Raw genomic sequence first — 23091 nt, 5'->3', positions numbered from 1 at the left:
ACTGCAGTCACACATGACAGGAATAGTGTTAGGGGAGTGCCCCCTGGTCAGAGAGAGCCCTAAGCCAGCAGGAAGCTAAAGATGCACTGCCTGGGCTTTGCAGTCAAAATAGAAATAAAATTATTTTTTTCTACCTTTTGTTGTCTCTGGTTTCTGCTTTCATCTTCTTTTCACTCTTTTCCTTCCAGCATCTGCCCTATCTCTTCAATCCAGCATCTGCCCGTTCCATCCACTGTCTGCCCCTACCAGAAACTGTCTGTCTCTCCCTGCCATCTCTCCTCTAGACCCTCCCCCCTGCCTTTGGTCAGGCATCCATCATATTCCCTCTGTTCCCTCATGGTCTGGCATCTTTCTCCTTTCATCTCTTTCCCTCCCCCCTGTGGTTTTTAGCATCTCTCTCTTCTCATTTCCTCTGCTCAGATCTGATACCTCTGTCTCCTTCCTCGTTCTCTGGCATCTCTCTCTCCTCTCTCTTATCTTTCCTTTTCTTCTCTGGTCTTCCTTCTTTATTTTCTGCCTCCGTCTAAATTAAATTCTTTCTTACTATGCAGTCCTCAGTTTCCCTTTTTTCACTGTGTCTACCCACAGCATGCTACTCCTTTCCTTCATCCCTCCACTATCTCACTAATTCTATCTTCTTCCCCCATCCAGCATATGTCCTTTTTCTTTATCCCTTCTTCCAACCAGTATGTGCTCTCTTTCACCACTTCCATTCAGCATTTGCTTTCCTTTCTCCCCACTGCCCTCTTCTCTCTCCCCCTTTTCCCCACTTCCATCATCTGCCCCCTTCTCACAATCTCTCCATCCAGCACAGGCCTATCTCTCTCCCTTTCTCTCAGCTTTCTCCACAGGCCCATCTCTCTCCCTTCCTCTCACCTTTCTTTCTGATTTTGGCAACAGGCGCCCCCCCCCCCCCATGACACTCAAGATCAGCAACGGGCCTCCTTCTCCCCTGGCATCAACAGCACTTCAGATCGGCAACGCGGTGCTCAGTTCAAACCTTCCCTCTGACTCAAACTGCCTGGGCAGAAACAGGAAGCTGCGTCAGAGGGGAAGCTTTGGGCTGAGCACTGCATTGCCGATCTAAAATGCTGTTGATGCCGGGGGGAGAAGGAGGCCCGTTGCCGATCTTGAGTTGCGTCGCGGGGGGCCCAATGCTGATCATCGCCATTGCAGCCCAGACGCTGCCGATTGCCCCAATCCGATCTCGCCGGCCCTATGCGGACTGGCAGGAATTTTCTGCGGACCGGCAGTTGAAGAAACTGATCTAGTCCATTATAAAATAGAGAGCTCCGCCAGGATTATACAATAAGTTTTCCAAGCTGCAGTAATACAAAATTAAGTTTGCCACAGATTAGTGGCTAGTGCATTATTTTACTGCAGCAAAAACTACAGATTTTATTTGAGCTTAATAACTACCTTCTAAACATTATAATGAAGGTATTATACAACTTTGAGCAAGGGCCAGTTTATAACTCAGCCTAAAAGACAAGTTATCATCTTGTTAGTGGTTTGGAAGATCTGTATAATATAAATGCAATATCTTATTTTATAGTTATAAAAACACCCGAGAAGATAAGAATTGTCATACTGGGACAGACTGAAGGTCCATCAAGCCCAGTATCTGATTTCCAACAGTGGCCAGCCCAGATCCCAAGTACCTAGTTAAATTCCAAGTAGTAAAACAGATTTTATGCTGCTTATTCTAGGAATAAGAAGTGGATTTTTCCAAGCCATCTCAATAATGGCCTACGGACTTCTCTGTTAGGAAATTATCCAAAACTTTTTTTTAAAACCCTGCTAAGCTAGCTGATTCAATTCTTTGGCACCGAATTCCAGAGCTTAATTACACGTTGTATGAAGAAATATTCTCTCTGGTTTCTCTAAATCTACTACTTAGTAGCTTCATCACATGCCCCCTAGTCCTAGTATTTTTGGAAAAAGAAAAAAAAGAGGGGAGTATGTGGCACAAAGGTTAAAGCAGGGGTGCCCGTACTTTTTGGGCTTGTGAGCTACTTTTAAAATGACCAAGTCAAAATGATCTACCAACAATAAAATTTAAAAAAAAATCCAAACACAAAGCACACTGAAAGGCAGAGAAAATGTTAATTATCATTCAAATTCTGGTTTTTTTTAAAGAGGTCAAGGCAGATGACTCTATGCAATGTCACCTCAATAACAACCATACAAAAATAGACAACTATACCCCCTCCCTTTTTACTAAACCGCGATAGCAGTTTTTAGCTCAGGGAGCTGCGTTGAATACCATGTGCTGCTCTCGACGCTCATAGGCTCCCTGCGCTAAAAACCAGTTTAGTAAAAGGGAGCCATAGTGCAAAATATAGACAGCAAATATAAATTCTCAAAACAGACACATTTTGATCACTAAATTGAAAATAAAATCATTTTTCCTACCTTTATTGTCTGGTGATTTCATGAGTCTCTGGTTGCACTTTCTTCTTCTGACTGTGAATCCATTATTTCCTCCCTTCTTTCAGTCTCCTGTATGCTTCCTCTTCTCCAAACCTCATTCTCTCCCACAACTTTTTCTTTCTTTCATTCCCTCTGCCCCCTTCTTTCTTTCTCTCTCCATGCCACCTTTCTGTCTCTCTGTTCCCCCTTTCTTTCTGTTTCCCTTCTTTCTTTGTCTCCCTGCCCCCTCCTTCTTTCTGTCTCCCTGCCTGCCCCCTTTCTTTCTTTCTCCCTGCCCTCCCCCAAGCTATTAGGTTTGCCGCCACCACCATCAGGGAACAGACCCCCAAGCCACTAAGTTTGCTGCCGCCATCGCCATCGGGGAACAGGCCCCCAAGCCACCGCCACCCCATGCTCTCCCTGAAGAAGCGTTACGCTGACCAGCATTCCACTCCCCGAAGTCAATTCTAACGTCAGGGAGGAAGTTCTAGGCTAGCCAGGCAGTGATTGGCTGGCCCAGAACTTCCTCTACGACGTCAGAATTGACATCGAAGAGAGAAATGCTGGTCGGTCCAGAACTTCCTCTACGACGTCAGAATTGACATCGAAGAGAGGAATGCTGGTCGGTCCAACACTTCTGCAGGGAGAGCTTGGGGCGGCAGTGGGGGACGTCGGGGAGAGGAAGGCTGATCGGTCTAGTAGATCGGGACAGCAACACGAGTCTATCACGGAGCCCGGGATGGGCTCCGCAATCAACTCGCATTGCCTTCCCGATCTACTGGTCGATCGCGATCGATGTATTGGGCACCCCTGGGTTAAAGCTATATCCTCAGCACCCTGAGATTGTTGGTTCAAACCCATGCTGCTCCGTGTGACCCTGGGCAAGTCACTTAATTCCCCCATTGCCCCCAGGTACATTGGAAAGATTGTGAGGCCGCCAGGACAGTTAGGGGAAGATGTTTGAGTACCTGAATAAATTAATGTAAACCATTCTGAGCTCCCTGGGGAGAATGGTATAGAAAATTTAACAAATAAAACAAGGTATTCACATCTACCCTTTCCACTCCACTCTGTATTTATAGATCTCTATCATATTACACCTGAGCCGTCTCTTCTCCAAGCTGAAGAGCCCTAGCAGCTTTAGTCTTTTCTCATAGATAAGTCATCCTGTCCCTTTTATCATTTCCCTCTCCCTTCTCTGTACCTTTTCTAATTTCGCTATATCTTTTTTGAGATACAGCAACCAGAATTGCACAGAGTATTCAAGGTGCAGCTGTACTATAGAATGATACAAGGGCATTATAACATTTTCATCTTTGTTTTCCTTTCCTGATAATTTCTAACATTCTGTTTGCTTTCTTAGCCACCACCCCACATTGAGCTGACACCTAGATCATTGACCTAAAACCTAGAACAATGACACCTAGATCATTTGCCTGAGCAGCGACTGCTAACATGGAACCCTACATCATGTAGCTACATCATGTAGTTTGGGTTCCTCCTTCCCATATGCATCACTTTGCACTTGCTCACATTAAACGTCATCTGCCATTTTGACGCCCTGTCTCCCAGGGTCCTCTTACAATTTTTCAGTATCCTCTTACGATGTAACAATTTTGTGTCATCAACAAATTTAATTATCTCACTAGTTATTCCCATCTCTAGATCATTGATAAATATGTTAAAAAGCAGTGGTTCCAGCACAGACCCCTGGGGAACCGCACTATTTACCAACAATATATACAGGAAGGAGAGAACACGAAATAATCACACCAAATATCTTTCTCGTTTTAACTTAAATTTAATCTAATCTTCTATTTGTGTGTCGCACATACCTATTCAGGCTCTAGATGACATTCAAAGAGGGATTGAAAGGAGATCAGGAGGAGGGACTAACAGGGGCCTTGAAAAGGGGGGAAGGTAAGAGGGGGGCAAGAAATCATGTCACTGCTCAAGAACTGTGACGAAAGCTTTTCTTCTAGCACTCATCTCACAATACTTCTAATTGAGTTTGATTAAAGGGGAAAGAGCCTCAGAGCCCCTGTGTGTTGTAAGTTTCAAACCACACTAGATAGGGTAACTACCTCATTGGCTCAAACCCCCCTCCTCTCCATGTTCCGTACTTTGTAAAAATCTTATTTACTTATTCACAGTGCATTAAACATATCCAATCTTATTCACTTGTTCAAAATGCACTAAGCACATACAAAAATCACTTAGCTTAGACAGGGTTCTCCTTTGTTTTGTGCAGGTAATTAGTCCTCCTGCTATCTTTGCCGATCCCTCTTCACCGACGTTAGCTAGCTGGCGTTTCACTTCTTAGCTGCGTCAGAGTTTTGGACATTTCCCACGGCATGAACTCTCTATGCTCATGCATGCAAAGATCACTATTTACCCTTCTCCATTGAGAATATTTAAAGCTACTCTCTGTGGCAAAAAGTTTGTCATTTTGAATTTGGGTAAATTTAGCCTATAACAAGTCAGTTGTTTACTTATCCACTGCTTTCATGCTTGTATTTTCCTTCCTCATTTATAAGTCATTTGATATACTACACTTTCAGAAACCATCTTGGCAAGCACAGAAAGTTTCAGGTAGTACAGTTACACCCAGTGGAATCAGTCAAGAAAGTACTCATATCACATAAGCAGCTTATGTTCATTCAAAAGCAGAGTCTTAGAGAATTGATGTAAATCAACAATTATAATATTAATGCAACACACAAGTGGGGGTGGGGGAGGAAGCTGAATCTAAGCTAATTATAAATCAGACACCGGATAATGCTGTCCACTATTACAACTGGTTCAGGAAAACTTGGTTAAAGAGCAATCTTGAATTTCTTAAGAAATCTCAGCACCGAGGTCTAGAGGAAGCCAATTGCATGGGGGTTGGCATTAAGCAATAGAAGACTAATCATGGGACACTTTCCTGAGCAAAGGAACTAACAAATTAGTGTTAGAGAAACCCATGAGAGATTATGTGGAAAGGTAAAGAGCAGGAGCACAGCCAACCATTTTGCTGGGTTTCCAAAGGTGAACTGAAGGGATTCAGTATTCTCTCCCTATTCCCCTTTGCCCCTCCCTGCCACAATTAATTTCCTAGTGGTGTTGCCAAGCCCCACCAGCTGAAGATGGTTCTTGCACGAATCCCACTGGTGTTGAGTAAGCAGCATTTAATTCTAATCTAATCTAATCTTCCATTTGTGAGTCGCACATAACTATACAGGCTCAAGGCGACAGATAAAGAGAAGGGAAAGTAGAGGGGGAAGGGGTTATGGAGAAGCTAGAGGAGTGAACATAGATGTAGGGGGAGCTATACAGAAACTAAGGGCTAGATTCACTAAGCAAACCAATTGTATACCGATCGGTTTGCGACCCCTTAAACTAAACTAAACCTTAAGTTTGTATACCGCATCATCTCCACAGAAGTAGAGCTCGGCACGGTTTACAAGAATTGATATAGAAAGGAACTACAATGAAAAGTAGAAGGACTTAGAAAGAGAAGTTTAGAGGGACTTAGTATATCGAAGAGGGAGGGGTCATTGCATTTTAGAGAAAAGCCAAGTTTTCAAATGTTTTCAGAAGAGTTGGAAGGAGGTCAGGCTCCGAAGCGGGGTAGTAAAGCTGTTCCAGAGTTCGGTGATCCTGAAGAAGAGGGAAGTCCCTAATTTTCCTGCATGGGATATGCCTTTTAAAGAGGGGAAGGATAGTTTGAATTTTTGAGTGGATCTGGTGGTGTTGGGATTAGAGGAGTTCCAAGATAGTGGAAAAAGGGGAGGAAGGATGCCGTGTAGAGACTTGAAGGTTAGGCAGGCGCATTTGTAGTGAACCCTAAGGATTACTGGGAGCCAGTGAAGCTTAGACAGAAGCGGGGAGACGTGGTCAAATTTGCTTTTTGCGAAGATTAGTTTAGCCGCGGTGTTCTGAATCCGCTGGAGTCTATGAAGGTTTTTCTTTGTTAGGCTTAAGTAGATGGAGTTACAGTAATCCAGTCTGGAAAGAATGATGGATTGTACGAGGACGGCAAAGTGTTGATGATAGAAGCAGGATCTCACTTTCCTTAACATGTGAAGATTAGCGACCAAATTTCCCTCCAGCCCAATTCACTAACGTCTCCTGCGATCCACTTCCAATCTGTGCATGCAAATGAGGGGAACTGCATGCAAAGTAGGTAGGGATGCGATTCACTAAACAAATTTCCTGATCTGACTAGGCTGGCCGATCAACCTAAAAAGTGATTGCTGAGGACCAGTTGAAAACGTCTTTTCGACTCTCCAGCTCCAGCCCTGCTCTCTGCCCTGCTCTCTGCTGCCCCGACGCTCTCCTACCCTTCCCCACACTGCGAGCCCGTGGCTCCCTGGCCTATGTAAAAAAGTTTAAATTTTTAAAAAAATTGCAGTTTGCGCTGCCCTCCCCATGCCGATGCCCACCGCTATGCCCCCCACACCGATGCCCTAGCTCCATGCCGATGCCCCCCCGTGCACTTATGCCCCCCCACATGCCGAGGCCCTGCCAACACAAGGCAGGAGGGAAGCCAATTCCCTCCTGCCATCTTAAACGCCACCTGGCCGGGCCCAACCCACATCCCTCCCTGTAGTAGGCCGTCCGGCTGGCCGGGCCCAGCCCACCCCTTCCCTGTACCTTTAGAATTGTTGGGAGCAGGAGGGGTGCCCAGTCCCTCTTGCTTCAGAGGCCTCCCGTGATCGTCTTCTGGAGCAGGAGGAAGCCATAAAGTCCTCCTGCTGCTCCGCCGCAACACTGGCCTTAGGCCACATCCCGATGCATCTGATGCATGGGGAGGGGCCTAAGGCACTGATTGGCTGAGGTGCCTCGGGCTCCTCCACTCCTCCCTAAGGAAGTCCCTGATTGGCTGAGGCACCACAAGCCCCTCCCAATGGAGGAGCCCGAGGCACCTCAGCCATTCAGTGCCTTACGCCCCTCCCCGTGCATCAGATGATTTGTTTTTAACATATGCTCTTTTTATACTTTGTTTTTATATTATGTAGAACAGCTTTGAAATTTGATAAGGCGGTATATCAAATTTTTAAATAAACCTGAAACCAGATAAGTTAACATAGAGTGGAAAATTCACTTGTAGTTTAGGTGTTTTGTGGATGGCAGGTTTAGTTGGATTCTGTTAAGGATTCTTTTTGATGTCGACCAAATAGTAGAGAATAATTGGATGAGAGGGGCTGCTGAGTTTCCGTATAGAATCTGATGTAGGATACATGACAATTTGAAAATTATTCGGGATGATATCGGGAGCCAAATGTAGTTGCCTGATGAAGGTTGTGATAGAATCAAATTTCTTTAATTTGTAGATTAGTCTAACGGCTGTTTTCTGGATTAGTTGCAGTTTGTTTGATTAGTTGCAGTGTTTGATTAGTTGCAGTGTTGATGCCAAGGTAGGTGGAGTTGCAATAGTCTAGTTGAGGCAGGACCATCATCTGGATAATCAGAGCAAAGTGGTGTGGGTGGAAGTATGATCTTGTGAGTTGCAGTTGACGCATAGTGTAGATGCTCTTTTTCTGAAGGCTAGATATTTGTGGTTCTATTGTGAGAGTGTCATCTAAGATGCAGCCTAGAACCCTGGTGGATTTTTCCATTATGAGAGCGATACCTGATGAGAAAGTGAGGTTAGATATGAAATTCTGTTGTGCGGTGAGGAAACCAATGGCATTCAGTTTCAACTTGTTGTTCGTTGCCCAGGTTTAAATTTTATCTATATTGTTTGAGATTTTTGGGGCAATATTGGGATGGTTATTGGTTATGGGGATGAGGAGGAGGATGTCGTCGGCATAAGATAGAACAGTTTCGTCTTCCGTTTTGATGTGTCCTAGCGAGCTCATGAATAAGTTGAATAGGATTGGGGATAATGGGTAGCCTTGTGGGACACCACAGAATGCCTTCTAAGGGTTGGAGTATGATTCTTGCCTTTGACCAAGTATTCGCGATTTTGTAGGAAATCGGCAAACTAATTCAGTACAGTCCCTGTTATTCCAATTTCTGAGAGTTTGGTTAGGAGTAATTGGTGGTCCACTGAGTCGAAGGCTGCAGAGATATCAAATTGGAGTAATATTGCCTGATGACCTGAGCTTAGCAACTGTTTGATTTTAGTGATTACAGTGATGAGGAGGAGCTCGGTGCTGTGCTTTATTCGGAAGCCGTATTGGGATGTGTGAAGGCAGGAGTGTTGCTCTATGTATGAGGCTAGTTGCTTGCCAACATGGGACTCAGGGATTTTAGTGAGAATCGAATGTCGCTCTATGTATGAGGCTAGTTGCTTGCCGACATGGGACTCAGGGATTTTAGTGAGAATCGAATGTCCGCAAACTGTCTGTAGTTAGATGCTATGGAGAGGTCTGCTGGGGCTGTTTTTGGTATAGAGGTTAAGGCTATTTTGCCCATTTCTTTGGGTAGATGCCCTTGGTTCAGGAAACTATTTAGTAGGTTGGTGAGCCAGTTAATTGTATGATGCGGAGCTGCTGAAAGAAGGTATAGAGGACAGTTGTCTAGGGGACTACTTTGTAAGGCTAGCTGTGATATTAGTTTATTGGTATCAGCTAGTAATGCCAGTTCTCCCACACATGCTCAGTTAGGGTGAAATGAGCATGTATGCGAGAGCCAGCATTAGTGGCTGCAGTGCACCTGCTGAGAATTAAGTGTTCCTTGCTCAGCACAGGTGAGACTAGAGATCTCTTCAGCTAGTAATTCTTGGTATCCCTACTAGCCATGAAAGCAAAGAAGGTCTGAGGTCTCCCCATGGCTATGCCACTGGGAGGCTGTCCAGCGTGAACAACCTTATGAGTAAGAACTAAATTCTGTAAGGAACACGTAGCCAATGTTGTTCGTAAAGAAAGACGTATGAGGAGAGACTGGAAGCCCTGAATATGTATACCCTAGAAGAAAGGAGGGACAGGTGAGATTTGATTCAGACATTCAAATACTTGAAAAGTATTAACGTAGAACAAAATATTTTCCAGAGAAAGGAAAATGGTAAAACCAGAGGACATAATTTGAGGTTGAGGAGCAATGTTAGGAAATTCTACTTTACGGAGAGGGTGGTGGATGCCTGGAATGCGCTCCCAAGAGAGGTGGTGGAGAGTAAACTGTGACTGAGTTCAAAGAAGCGTAGGATGAACACAGAGGATCTAGAATCAGAAAATAATAGTAAACATTGAAGAACTAAGGCCAGTACTAGGCAGACGTGCATGGTACATGTCTGTATATGGCCTTTTGGTTGAGGATGAGCTGGGAGGGTGTGGATGGGCTGGAGTGAGCTTTGAAAGAAACTTCAGCAGTTGGAGCCCAAGCACAGTACCGGGTAGAGCTTTGGATTCTTGCCCAGAAATAGCTAAGAAGAAGAAAAAAAAATTAATTAAAAAATTTAAATTGAATCAGGTTGGGCAGACTGGATAGCCATCATCCACTATGTTATTATCATATTTCCTAGTGTTACAGATTAATTAAATTGCTGTGTTCTCAATAAGTTGAAACCATTTGAGAGTAAAGCAGACCAGTCAGCCAACACATTACAGTAGTCCAATTTATGCAAGATTAAGGTATGTATCAAAGTTTTCAACCCTAATGGATTCTAAAAAGGGGGTAGGGGGAATAAAGGTCTAGGTGATCTTATTCTGTGTAAATACAACAATTTTTAGATCAGTTGAGTAGTATGTAGGCAGAAAGAAAGAATACTATCCAATAACACACCAAGAAAAAGTAGCTGGTCTTATCGGCATGGGTGTAGATATGACAGAGATAGGAATCACCTGTTTACCCTTTCCAAAAACACAAAGTTTCAAGTTTATTAGATGTTTTAAATACCGCCTATCAAGTTTATCTAAACTTTTTTTTTTTACAATCAAGTACTCAAGCATTTTCCCTATCCCTGTCCCGATGGGCTCACAATCTATCTAACATATCTGGGGCTATGGAGGACTGAGTGACTTCCCCAGGGTCACAAGAAGCAGCACGGCATTTGAACCCACAACCCCAGGGTGCCGAGGCTATAGCTCCAACCACCGTGCCACACACTCCTCTGCCTAGTCTAGGGAGCATGCAACAAAGCTACTAAATAGTAAATTTAAAACAATCCAAGAAAATATTTCTTCAATCAACATGTAATTAAAGTCAAATTTGTTGCCACAGAACAGTGTCCTGCAAACTTTTCGGCTGGAAGGCACACTAATCCCAGTGCCCTGGCCGGAAGGCACCCGGAAGTGCATGGACATCGACGTGATGACATCACGCATCACACTGATGTCTGTGCATGCATGGAGGCCCATCTGGCCGCGATCCTGAACCTGTTACTTCGGGGGGGGGGGGGGGAGGATCCAGCTGACTAACTACAGGACGTGCCTCTTACTACGAGAGGCACGTCTTATAAGCAGTCAGCCTGTATCAGCGCCTCTCCTCCTTACTGGCGTCTTATTGGGGTACACCTGGAATCTGCTGCAGCACACAATTTGCAATACACTGCCATAGAATGTGGTAGATTAGCAGGTTTTTAAAAGAGTTTGGAAAAGTTCCAAAAAGAAAAAAGTCCATAAGCTAACATGAACTTGAGAAAATCCACTGCTTATTTGAAGAATAAGCAGCATAAAATCTGATGTACTTTTTCGGGAACATTGTGACTTGGATTGGAATTGTTGACTCTGACCTTGAGAAAGAAAAAAATCTCATTAATTTTAAATCTAATCTTAAAACATTTCCTTTCAGAGATGCTTTTGAGATTTATACTTAATTTTTTTATTCAAAATCTCAGACATCAGGCCTTACATTAACGATTCCTTTTGTACCTTTTGTTTTTTACCTCCCCTTTCTTTTATTTTATGCAATGTATCTTCCCCATTTATCTGTCTGTATCATGTTGTGTTTGTATGGTAATTGTGAATTTGTTTCCTTTTTTTTTTTTTTTAATCTTTTTAAAACTTTGTTTTAATTGGAAAACACTTTAACTATAAAAGTGGTATATCAAGATTTAAATAAACTTGAAACTTGACAGGATATTGGGCTTAATGGACCTTCAGTGTGAGCCTCAGTTTTTCCTAAGTTAAGGTCAAGTTTATAATCTATTAACTAAGAAGCTATGTCCAAAAGTTTCTGTTTAATACCTACTCAAAAGGTGAGTGCCAGTTCTTTAACCCTGGTTTCTCTGGCATGGAGGAGTAGCCTAGTAGTTAATGTAATAGGCCAAGAACCTGGGGAGCTGGGTTTGATTCCCACTGCAACACTAAAGACTCTGGGCAAGTCACTTAACGCTTCATTACCCCAGGTACAATAATTAGACTGTGAGCCCACTAGGGACAGAGAAAGTATTTACATATAATAAATGTAAACTGCTTTGATTTGTCACACAAAAAGATGGAATATCATTGGGGCAGGGTGATCAAACCCCCAGGTGAGCGAGTATAAGCCATCTGATAAGTAAATCACTAAATACGTCTGCATAAATGGGAAAATGGGGTAATGTCTGGAAAGCAGTATATACTAATGCTCTAAGTATAGGAAACAAGGTTCTGGATCTAGAGTAGGGGTGCCAAAATGGTCGATCGCGATCAACCAGTAGATTGCAAAGGCAACGTGAGTCGATTGTGTTGCCTTTGCAATCTTGTTCTTCCTGCCTCCCCGAGCCAGGCCAGGCGCGTGTACAAGCACCGGACCCACAAGCCTTTACCTCCAACGTCAATTGTGACGTCGAAGAGGAAGTTCTGGGACAGCCAGTCACTGCCTGACTGGCCTGGAACTTCTTCTCCAATGTCAGAATTGACATCGGGGGAGAAGGGAAGGCTTGTGGACCTGGCGCTTGAATGCGCCAGGCCTGGCTCGGGGACGCAGGGAGAAATCGGTGTAGTGGCTTGGAGAGGGTGGCACAGGGAGAAAGAATTGGGGAAGTGGAGAAATCGGTACGATGGCTTGGGGGGGCAGAGGGAGAAAGAAAGGCAGGGAGAGAGAGGGAGAAAGAAAGATAGGCAGGCAGGGAGAGAGAGAGAGAAAGAGAAAGGCAGGCAGGAAGAGAGAGAGATAGAAAGAAAAACAGAATAAAGAGGGGGGACAGGGGGAGAGAGAAAGAAAGAGAGACAGAGAGAAAAGGGGGAGCAGAAAGAAAGAAATATTGGATTTACAGTCAGAAGAAGGAAGTGCAACCAGAGACTCATGAAATCACCAAAAAAGGTAGGAAAAATGATTTTATTTTCAATTTAGTGATCAAAATGTGGCCATTTTGAGAATTAATATTTGCTGTCTATATTTTGCACTATGGCCCCCTTTTACTAAACCTCAATAGTGGTTTTTAGTGCAGGGAGCCTATGAGCGTCGGGAGCTATGAGGGGCATTCAGCGCAGCTCCCTGCGCTAAAAACCGCTATCGAGGTTAAGTAAAAGGGGAAGGGGTATATTTGTCTATTTTTGTATAGTTGTTATTGAGGTGACATTGCATATTTTTAAAGTCATTTGCCTTGACTTCTGAAAAAAACCCAGAATACAAATGATAATTAACATTTTCTCTGCGTACAGTGCGCTTTGCGGTTTGTTTGTTTTTAATTTTACAGTTGGTAGGTCATTTTAAAAGTAGCTCTCAAGCCAAAAAAGTGTGGGCACCCCTAGAGGCTGTGATGGAAAAGGATGAGTTGGATTTAGTGACAGTCACAGAAACATGGTTCACGGAGAACCATGACCAATGATCCCTCTAAGGACTGGCCGGGTATGTGCAAATTCTCTCATGTGAGCACAAGTTTTAAAAATAAAAAAAATGTTTTTGTGTGAGCAACAAGTTATAAAAACCAACAATTTTCCAGATTTGCAAGAATTTTTGTGAGCAACCATGTAAAATCTGTGAGCAATGCTCTTAGAATGTATGAGCAATTGCTTACATGCTCAGCTTAGAGGGAACAGAGACCATGAATGGGATATAGTTACACCAGGCTATAATCTGTTCAGGAAAGACGAGGGTAGAAAGAAAAGGGGAGGAAGTGGCATTATATCTTAAAGATCATATTAAAGCCACACAATTGCAGGATCTACAGGGTGCGGAAGAGGCACTGTGGGTCAATCTGGAAAGAGGGAATGGAAATGTATTTACACTGGTATGATATACAGGCGTCCTTCACAGACAGAAGACGTGGTCAGAGATTTAATAGAGATTGTGATCAGGATAATTGCACAGAAGCGTACTTATAGCTACTCTAGGGTTGTAAAATGAAATGACAAAAATGATGCAAAATATAAAATCCAAAATATTATTTTTTATTGGTTATCAATATTAGATCATAAGAATTATCAATTATCAATTGATTATCATTTGCATCATGAGAATTATTACAGAAGCCAAAAGCTGGCCTTGCTCATAATAAATTCCAATGTTTTACCAGTTACACATCCATATATATCCTAAATGACGACATTCCTTCGTTACAATCTATCTGCAATCTAATTGGTCCACATTATTTGTTTCCATATAAGGCTAGCTTCATATAGGCGTGTCACAAATAACATTCTTATACCTAAAAAGTTACATTCTCACATTAAGCTTACATATTTTATAAAAAGAAGAAATACATAGACAGATATTGTAATATACTTACAAAACTGTTCAGCTTTTAAATCCTTTCCTGTAAAAATCAGTGTGTCTTTTCTATACTGAGATCTCTGTCTCACTAAGACTGAACAAAGAAAAGATGGACAGAGCAGTTAGCTCCCCCTCCCATCAATTCTATGAGTAGAAAAAAGTTGCTTAAGGTCAGAGGTCAAACACCAGCTGTAACCTTATCAGGATCTCTTCAGGATTTCAGATATATGAAAATCAAAATAAAATATATTCCTAATCTATACTTGTTAACTTATTCTTGTTAACGTATTACCTATAGCTACCTAAGTAAATTTCTATTGTGTAATTTTACTGACTTACTGACTTACTAACACTTACATTTAGATCAATACATACCATGATACACATATGGTTTCGATCTGTCTTTCCCACAGCAAAACTCAAGTCATGGCAACCTTAGGGCCCCCTGGTATATGGATACCAGGCCAAAAGCCAACTCCTGTCTGCCTATATTTCCCTGAGGATTGGCCTAGTTCAGGCTGGTCACTCTTCAGGACAAAGAAGCCCTATAAAATTTAAGCTTTTCCATCTGGGGTAAATTTGGTATGGTAGTTATCAATCACAAAATGTCTTAGCCTGCCTTCCTGTACTTTCAAGCACATGAGACATGTATCAAATCAATATGTTAACTTAGAATCTCTATCTTGAACTTTTGTATTTCTGATTATTATATTTCAGCTTATCCAATTTTCATTTATTCATTTATAGCTACTAATCCACATTTTCACTTGCTCTTGGATTAGGCCCTATCTATCAACAGGTTTTTCTAACTAGTAAATCCTGGTGCAATGTGAGAAAGTGTAATAGCTGAATTTTTTTATTATTTCATGTTTGCTCACTTTGATCACCCGTACCTGTCCAGGTAAACCAAGCTGGCCCTCCTCAGAACTACTTAAGGCATAGGACAAGGTCAATAGTCAGAGTATAGCTATAAAAGGGGAAATATTACGAAAAGATTATATTAACACGCCAGATGTTGATTGGGGTATCCCTATTCCAGGTCTTCTAGAAGTAGGGAGATCCTGGATTCTCTACTAGGAGAGCTGTTCAAGCAGTTGGCAACAGAACCCACATAGGATGGGGTCATACTTGAATTAATACTTACGAAACAGAGAAAGTGGCATCCAGTGATCATTGCATGGTGTGGTTTAATATTAACTGATCTTTGATGTTACTGTTATGCATTCTTATTAATCTTACTAGTCTTTAAGCCCATTACATTAATGGGTGCTAGAACAGATGTGTATGTTTGTCTTTCTTTTTCTCTCTCTCCTTGGCCACTTTCTGTCTTTCTTTTTCCTCGGCTGTCCACCACCACCCCTTGCCTGCTCCCCCTATCCAGCAGTAGCCCTTCTCCCTTCCTTTTACCTCCCCTGTGTCCATCAGCACCCCTTCCCTGCTCCCCCTGTCCAGCAGAAGGCTGTCTCCTTTCCTTTTACCTGCCCCCTGTCCAGCAGTAGGCTATCTCCCTTCCTTTTACCTCCCCCCTGACCAGCAGCACCTCTTCCTTGCTCCCCCTGTCCAGCAGTAGGCCATCTCCCTTCCTTTTACCTCCCCCCTGTCCAGCAGCACCTCTTTCCTGATCCCCCTGTCCAGCTGTAGGCCTTCTCCTTTCCCTGCTCACCCTGTCCAGCATCCTCTAGCCCGGGCAGCCTCGGGGCTTTTGCTAGGCCGGCCCACCTCGCATTATCGAAGTGGGCCGGTCTAGCAAATGTCCCGCGGCTGCTGTGTTTGCTGGTCCAGGGGTGAGAAGAGGCATCCCGGCAGTGGCAGCGCAGGAATCAAACCACCACACCCATTGCAAGCCGCCCCACGCGCCAGAAATCAAATTCGGCACGGAGACAGACATCACGGTGGCAGGGATCACAAAGCCCTAAGTGAGCATGCACGCTTAGGGTTTTATTATAGAGGATGTAAGCCCCACTGATTCCATGCTGATAATTGCAGGGTATAAGAAACAGTATGGTATGGTATGGATTAGGACAGGTATAGAGAGGGCTCATTCAAGAGTAAAGGTTCTAGACTTTAAAAAAAATTAACTTTATTCAGATGGGGGATTACGTCAAGGAACTGTTGTTTGGACTGGAACATCTGGAAGAAGTAGGAAAGCAGTGAGCAAAACTGAAATGACCTATTGTAAGGGCAACAAATCATTTTGTAAGGAAAAGAAGGTGCTGTTTTGGTTCTCAAAAAGGAGGTTAGCTTTCATAAACTTATCTAAAAACAGAAAATAATTTAAAAACGTTTAAAAGTAGCTTAAAATGTTTCCTTTTTAAAGATGCTTTTAATTGAAGTTGTTATTTCTTAATTTTTTTTTTTTTTTTTCTTTCTCTTCTTCTTTTCTCTTTTCTTTCCTTCTTTTTTCTCCATTAAGTCCTGCCCTTTTGTTCTTTCCCTTAATGTCTCTCTCATTTACTATAATTATTGTATTTCCTCCCTCTTTCCTTCATGTATCTTTTGTTAGTGCGTCCTTATTTAACCTAGTACGTGTTGTAGTTCGTCTAACAGTTTTGTATTTTCATTTTTTAAAAGTTTGTTTTAATGGTAATTCTGTTTGTTGCAATGTTATTTTATCTAGTGCTTTGTACAACGCTTTGCAGAATCGATAAAGCGTTTAATCAAGAAACTAATTAAACAATAAACAATAAACTACAAAGATTGCAGCAAGAGAAAGACAGGCTAAAATATCTGGAAAAGTTAAGAGAGTGGTCGAGTAGTCAGGAAAGCAAAGATGAAAATGGAAGAAAAAATAGCCAACATGGTAAAACTGGGGAACAAGACTTTTTTAGGTATATTAGTAATAGGAAGAAGTGCAAAAGTGGTATTGTGAGACTCAAAGGTGAAGGGACATGGGGAAGGGAAGGCCCATTTTGGAAGAGGTGGGCCAGCTGACTGGAGGGAGTAGGCACTCCCCCAGTCAGCCATCTAAAGGTACGGGTGAAGAGGGGTCAGAGGCCGGGGGGGGGAGGGGGTTGTGATACAGCGAGAGAGAATGGGCATCTCTCCCGCTGCTTGAGGGGGGGGGAGACACTTCAAAACAGCTTTTCTAGCAGTCTCCGACACTGCCACGACAGGGTTTAAAACAGTGCCGTGACTGTACCAGTACCTCTGGACCAGTCGCTTATTTTTGTCGCCAAAAGCCAACATCAGTATTGGAGACTGCTAAAAACCTTGCTAAAGACAGAGATAAGCCATTTTGATAATCCATCGCAAAAATGCGTGCAGGCTAAACAATCACAAACAGTTTTGCAATGGTGTTAAAGTTTTGAGAATCAGGGCCTGTGTCTGAATTCAAGACAGGCAAACAGAAGAACACCTCGCCTTGGGAAATACAGTCAAACAGAAAAGGCAAGGGAGGCGTTTTTCCAACCAATGATCAAGTCTTTATTTAAATCAAATACTCCCAACAAGGATCCCAGTTTCAACGTATAAAGGTCACTTTCCTCAGGGGACACAGAGTTCAAAACACTCTTGTCCAGATGAACGGCAGCGTTCAGAGCAGTACAAAGCAAATTCAAGAAAGCATGGGATAGGCAAGTGGGATCTCTTAGGGAGGAGATTAGTGAATGGGCCATTTGGCCTTTATCTACCATCACGTTTCTATGTTTCTACCCTTACCCTCTTAAATGAGACAGGAGTATTTCCATATCATTTATGTCTCCTCCCCTCCCCCCAGCAGGAAACATAGTAACATAGTAGATGACGGCAGATAAAGACCCGAAAGGTCACAGCACTGAACTTCCGAAAAGGGAATTCCAAAGGGATGAGATTCACAGTGGGGAAGAAGATTAAGAAAACGATAAGCACTGCAAAGACGTTAGAATAAGCATAGTCCCTTTTTAAGGACACAGTCACCGAGGCACAAAATCTATATACAGTGGTGCCTCACACAACGAACTTAATTCGTTCCAGGAGCAAGTTTGTTATGCGAAAAGTTCGTTATGTGAAACGCGTTTTCCCATAACAATACATGTTAAAAAAAATAATTCGTTCTGTAGCATAAAATATGCTAAGATGACATAAAAAAAGATAAATTTTTGGTTATTATTTTTATTTAGATACATCTAAAAACATAATTGTTTTTTAAAACAACACACATTTTTTAAATTTAAAGACAGACTAAGTAGAGTCTAATTTTACAGTGAGAGGGCAGAGTCTCAGCGGCAAAAACTGGGACTTAACTGTTCATTTTTTTTTTTTTTTCTACCGTGTTTCCCCGATGATAAGGCAGGGCCATCAAATAAGACAGCCCCCCCTTTTTAGAAAAAAATGTAAAATAAGGCACCCCCCCGCAAATAAGCCACCCACCGATACCTGCGCTTACCCGAATCGGGTGGTACGGTGGGTGACTCCGTGTGGTCCCTGGCACCCCCGACACGATCGGGGCAAGAGGGAGCTCAAGCCCTCTTGCCCCCCCCGACTCCCCGACACGATCGGGGCAAGAGGGAGCTCAAGCCCTCTTGCCCCCCCGACTCCCCGACACGATCGGGGCAAGAGGGAGCTCAAGCCCTCTTGCCCCCCCGACTCCCCGACACGATCGGGGCAAAAGGGAGCTCAAGCCCTCTTGCCCCCCCGACTCCCCGACACGATCGGGGCAAAAGGGAGCCCAAGCCCTCTTGCCCCGCCGATTCCCCAACTCCCCGACAATATCGGGCCAGGAGGGAGCCCAAGTCCTCCTGGCCACGGCGACCCCCTAACCCCACCCTGCACTACATTACGGGCAGGAGGGATCCCAGGCCCTCCTGCCCTCGACGCAAACCCCCCCTCCCCCCAACGACCGCCCCCCCCCCCAAGAACCTCCGACCGCCCCCCCAGCCGACCCGCGACCCCCCTGGCCGACCCCCACGACACCCCCAACCCCCTTCCCCGTACCTTTCTGTAGTTGGCCGGACAGACGGGAGCCAAACCCGCCTGTCCGGCAGGCAGCCATCGACGGAATGAGGCCGGATTGGCCCATCCGTCCCAAAGCTCCGCCTACTGGTGGGGCCTAAGGCGCCTGGGCCAATCAGAATAGGCCCGGGAGCCTTAGGTCCCTCCTGGGGGCAGGGCCTGAGGCACATGGTCGGGTTGGGCCCATGTGCCTCAGGCCCCGCCCCCAGGAGGGACCTAAGGCTCCCGGGCCTATTCTGATTGGCCCAGGCGCCTTAGGCCCCACCAGTAGGCGGAGCTTTGGGACGGATGGGCCAATCCGGCCTCATTCCGTCGTTGGCTGCCTGCCGGACAGGCGGGTTTGGCTCCCGTCTGTCCGGCCAACTACAGAAAGGTACGGGGAAGGGGGTTGGGGGGGTCGTGGGGGTCGGCCAGGGGGGTCGCGGGTCGGCTGGGGGGGCGGTCGGAGGTTCTTGGGGGGGGCGGTCGTTGGGGGGAGGGGGGGTTTGCGTCGAGGGCAGGAGGGCCTGGGATCCCTCCTGCCCGTAATGTAGTGCAGGGTGGGGTTAGGGGGTCGCCGTGGCCAGGAGGACTTGGGCTCCCTCCTGGCCCGATATTGTGTGGGGAGTTGGGAATCGGCGGGGCAAGAGGGCTTGGGCTCCTTTTTGCCCCGATCGTGTCGGGGAGTCAAGAGGGAACCAGGCGGAGAGAGGGCAGTTAAGCGCAGTGCCTGCGCGGAAGGATGCAGCTCGGGCGACTTCGTTGTGTGAAACGAAGTTCGTTGTACGGATCAAGACATAAAGTTCGTTATGCGCAGCGTTCGCTGTGCGAGGCGTCCGTTATGCGAGGCACCACTGTATATATATATATATATATATATATACTGTGTATCGACAAGGAATCCAAGAGGAAAAAGAACAAGGAACCAGCGAGGCTCACTGTAGCAGTGAAAGAAGCGATCAGAGACCAGAAGACTTCGTTTAAGGAATGGAAAAGTTCAAAAACGGACGAAAACTGGAAAAAGCACAAACATTGTTTCATATTAACTCATATTTTCAATATGTCAAGATGTAGCACATCCTCCATACAGCAAAGATGACCAGAACCCATGGAACTCAAAATGTGATTGAATAAACAGTGCATTGAAAACCACACAAAAAAAGTATACTCAATAATGCTTAGTACTCACAATTTAAAGTCAGCTTTATAAGAAAGCAAACATATACAAAATCAAACCACCTTTTCATCTGATCCTTCAGGTGGGTTTTAAAACCTGTTTTATTTTACATTATTTATTATGCTGCTATATCACATGAAACTTATTTAGAAACAAGATAAAACTCAGAACAAAGAGAGAATTCGTTTTCATGTTGGTTTATTTCTTTTGAATGCAAGGATCAGATCGTTTTTCAAACTTATCTGCATAATCTACAATCGCTATTACAATAGCAAGCTGTGTTTAAGGCACCTTATCATAGAAATAATAAATACGTTCAACTTTTGTGTTTTAAACCAACAACCCTAATGAAAGTAAGCATAGGCTGGAAAGAGCCAGTCTCTATTGTTTTGTATTTTCATAAATTTTTAGAGACTAAAAGACCTCAAGTGCTCAGGGTTGCTTGCTATTATGGGGACCAATAAGTCCTTTAATGATGTATGGAGTCCATTAACTAATTTTATTGCATTATAATTAGAGTTATGTTTATTTCTTTCTTTTTCCATTAGAGTCCTTGCACATCCAGGGAGGGTGGGAGGAGGGAAACGTATTTTGAGGAGTTAAATTATTTTATTATAATATTGAAATCATATCATATGTTATTATTATTTTAATAATTAAGATAAGAAAGGGAGAAAATGATTGTTTAATGTAATAATTGTATAGTTAATAATGTGTTTTTATGCAGTTTGTAAGATTTACCATTTGTATTGCACTATCAAAGTTTAAAAATCAATAAAGATTGGAAAAAAAAAAAAAACCAAGAATTTGTCTTAGCAAGTGACCTAAATGTGAGCTATCACTGGTCAAGACATCTCTTTTTAACTTTTTTATTTTTATAAATCTGAAATGTTCTTATAAATTAATAATTATGTGAAATATTAGTCTTTTAAATAAATCACCCATTTGTGTTCATTTAAGATTTCTTATATTATTTCTTCAATGTTCTTTTTTACTCCTAATGGAGACCCATAACTTAATCTATATAATACTTAGCTTGGATTTTACTCTGTCAAGCTGAATAGATGAAATGCAGTACAATAGAGACCTGCTCTTTCCAGCCTATGCTGCCTACTTTCATCAGGGTTGTTGGTTACCTTATCATAGAAGCCAACTTTTCAAAATGATTGGGGGTGCTAAACCCCATGGAAATTACCCATCCCTAGGCATACTCAAGGTGTTTGCTCAATAGTGAGGGTGCTCAAACATCCACAAACTAGAGCAACATACTGTACAGGGCTTTCTGCACGCTCAGGCACAGACGCCGATTCTGTGCGAATTCCTCCTTCACACTCTATCGAATTTAGCACCTTCGCCCCCATCCCATCACTTTGGGAAGTTAATGCCTCTTGGACACTTCAGCCTTGGTTGTCTCAGGGTAAAGGGGGATGACATTCGATATTTCTGTGGTTACATTCAAAGCGATTTACATAACATAGTATATATTTGGTACTTTTCAGCCCAATCAAGAAGATGCGGAGCTATGAAACTTATAAGTTATTCCACACTTTTCTTTACACTTTTCATTTTATATCATTGAAACGAAAAGTGTGGAATAATTTCTGACAACTTTTAAGTGACCCCTCGTATACTGTACTTGGATGATTAAGTGACTTGCCAGGGAATGATTGCTCTTATTCTGAAACTGATTAATAATTTTAAAGCTACAGATTAACGCATCTTTTTTTTTTTTTTTTTTTTTAGCACCTAAGAAATATTAACAGACTGATCCCGAACCTTTTCTTTGTATCCTTCCTTCCTGTCCAGTACCCACTAGATGACCACAGCTTGCTAACCGGAAACAAATGCTGTTTTTCGCGGATCTGTATTTAAACATGCACCCTTTTTAATGAAAAACTAAGAAGAAACGCGGATACCACACTCCTAAACTATCCGTATAACTTGTGAACACAACCGGGTGTGCCCGTGACAGCCACCAAACATCCACTACTAGACAATTCTCCCTCACCTCTCCAAATAGCAAAACTCTGCCAATCTAGACATCACAACAATAAAACTAAAAACAGAGAACAGGACACTACTAAAGGCTTTACTGAGATCCCTCTAAGAAACGTCACAGTTGTGATGCACGTGATAATGACCTTAAATGACCGTCACATGCGAGCATGTGCGCAGCCTGCAGCAGGTGGAGGTAAATCGGACGGACACCCCTTTCACCTAGGAGACAAAGATGCAGGCTACTCACCAGAAAAATAACTTGGAACAAAAGTTGGCAGTCTGCATGGGGTTGGGCTTTTCCTTCTTCCGTACGGGCTCCATGCTCAAAGACCTTTATTAAATAATATAATCATTTAGAACTCGGCCGCGACTCTTCTAGACAAGCAAAGCCTCACGCACACAACACCCTTCCCGGCTCTGCCAATCAGCTTTAACCAGCAGTAGACCGGTAGAAGGGTATAGCCTAAGACAGCCAGGCCACGCCCCCTGGCGTGCCTATTAAGGCAATGAATCCTCCGCCCCAGAATGTTTATAGGGTGTCATTAACTACCGTACTGGTAACCATGTGTTGGTCTAGTCACGGTCCTCCGCTATGAGACCGGAAATAAGAGTTGCTTAGGATCTGGAAATTTCGCCGTTAGATCGTGTTCTTGTGTATTTTGCTTTCTCGTTTGATGGCGCTGCGGTTCAGTCTCTAGCGCCTTGAGAACAGGTGTCGCACGAATAGAATAGTGCTGTTTCTGGCTGCTCTGTTTTTGGGGGTTGGTTTGTTTGGGGGGGGGGGGTTAACTGACATTTGCGCAAATAGAAACAGTTAAGGTTTCTTGTGCAACAGTTCCAGAATATTTAGTACTCTGCCAGAAGACAAAAACAGTTCTGACCTTCGGCAGAATAAAGGCTGCCTTCCCTACCTGATTAGAGGAACTCTAGCCTGTGGAGGGAAATACAGGCTCATGTAAATAACGCAGCCCAGGTTAGGGTTGTTATGTTTTGATTTTTTTCTTCTTCTTTTTGTCTGTGGCTTCCAGTGG

General features: G+C 43.5%; 1 protein-coding gene across 6 annotated transcripts in view; it reads right to left on the bottom strand.

Moving 5' to 3' along the window:
• Positions 1–22484, bottom strand: part of ABCC4 (ATP binding cassette subfamily C member 4) — a 627262-nt gene extending 604778 nt beyond the window's left edge. For all 6 annotated transcript variants that reach the window (XR_004539971.1, XM_033950379.1, XM_033950382.1 and 3 more), the window contains exon 1: positions 22308–22484. Coding sequence is in view for 5 of the 6 variants with exons in the window: in XM_033950379.1 (XP_033806270.1) it covers positions 22308–22381 (74 nt within the window). In the remaining variant the exon portion in view is untranslated. The remainder of the gene's footprint in view (positions 1–22307) is intronic.
• Positions 22485–23091: the final 607 nt, after the last annotated feature.

This window comes from Geotrypetes seraphini, chromosome 6, assembly GCF_902459505.1.
Source record: "Geotrypetes seraphini chromosome 6, aGeoSer1.1, whole genome shotgun sequence".
Classification (NCBI taxonomy): domain Eukaryota; kingdom Metazoa; phylum Chordata; class Amphibia; order Gymnophiona; family Dermophiidae; genus Geotrypetes; species Geotrypetes seraphini.
Note: the sequence above shows the minus strand (reverse complement) of the source record. Positions and strands in the feature narration are given on the sequence as shown.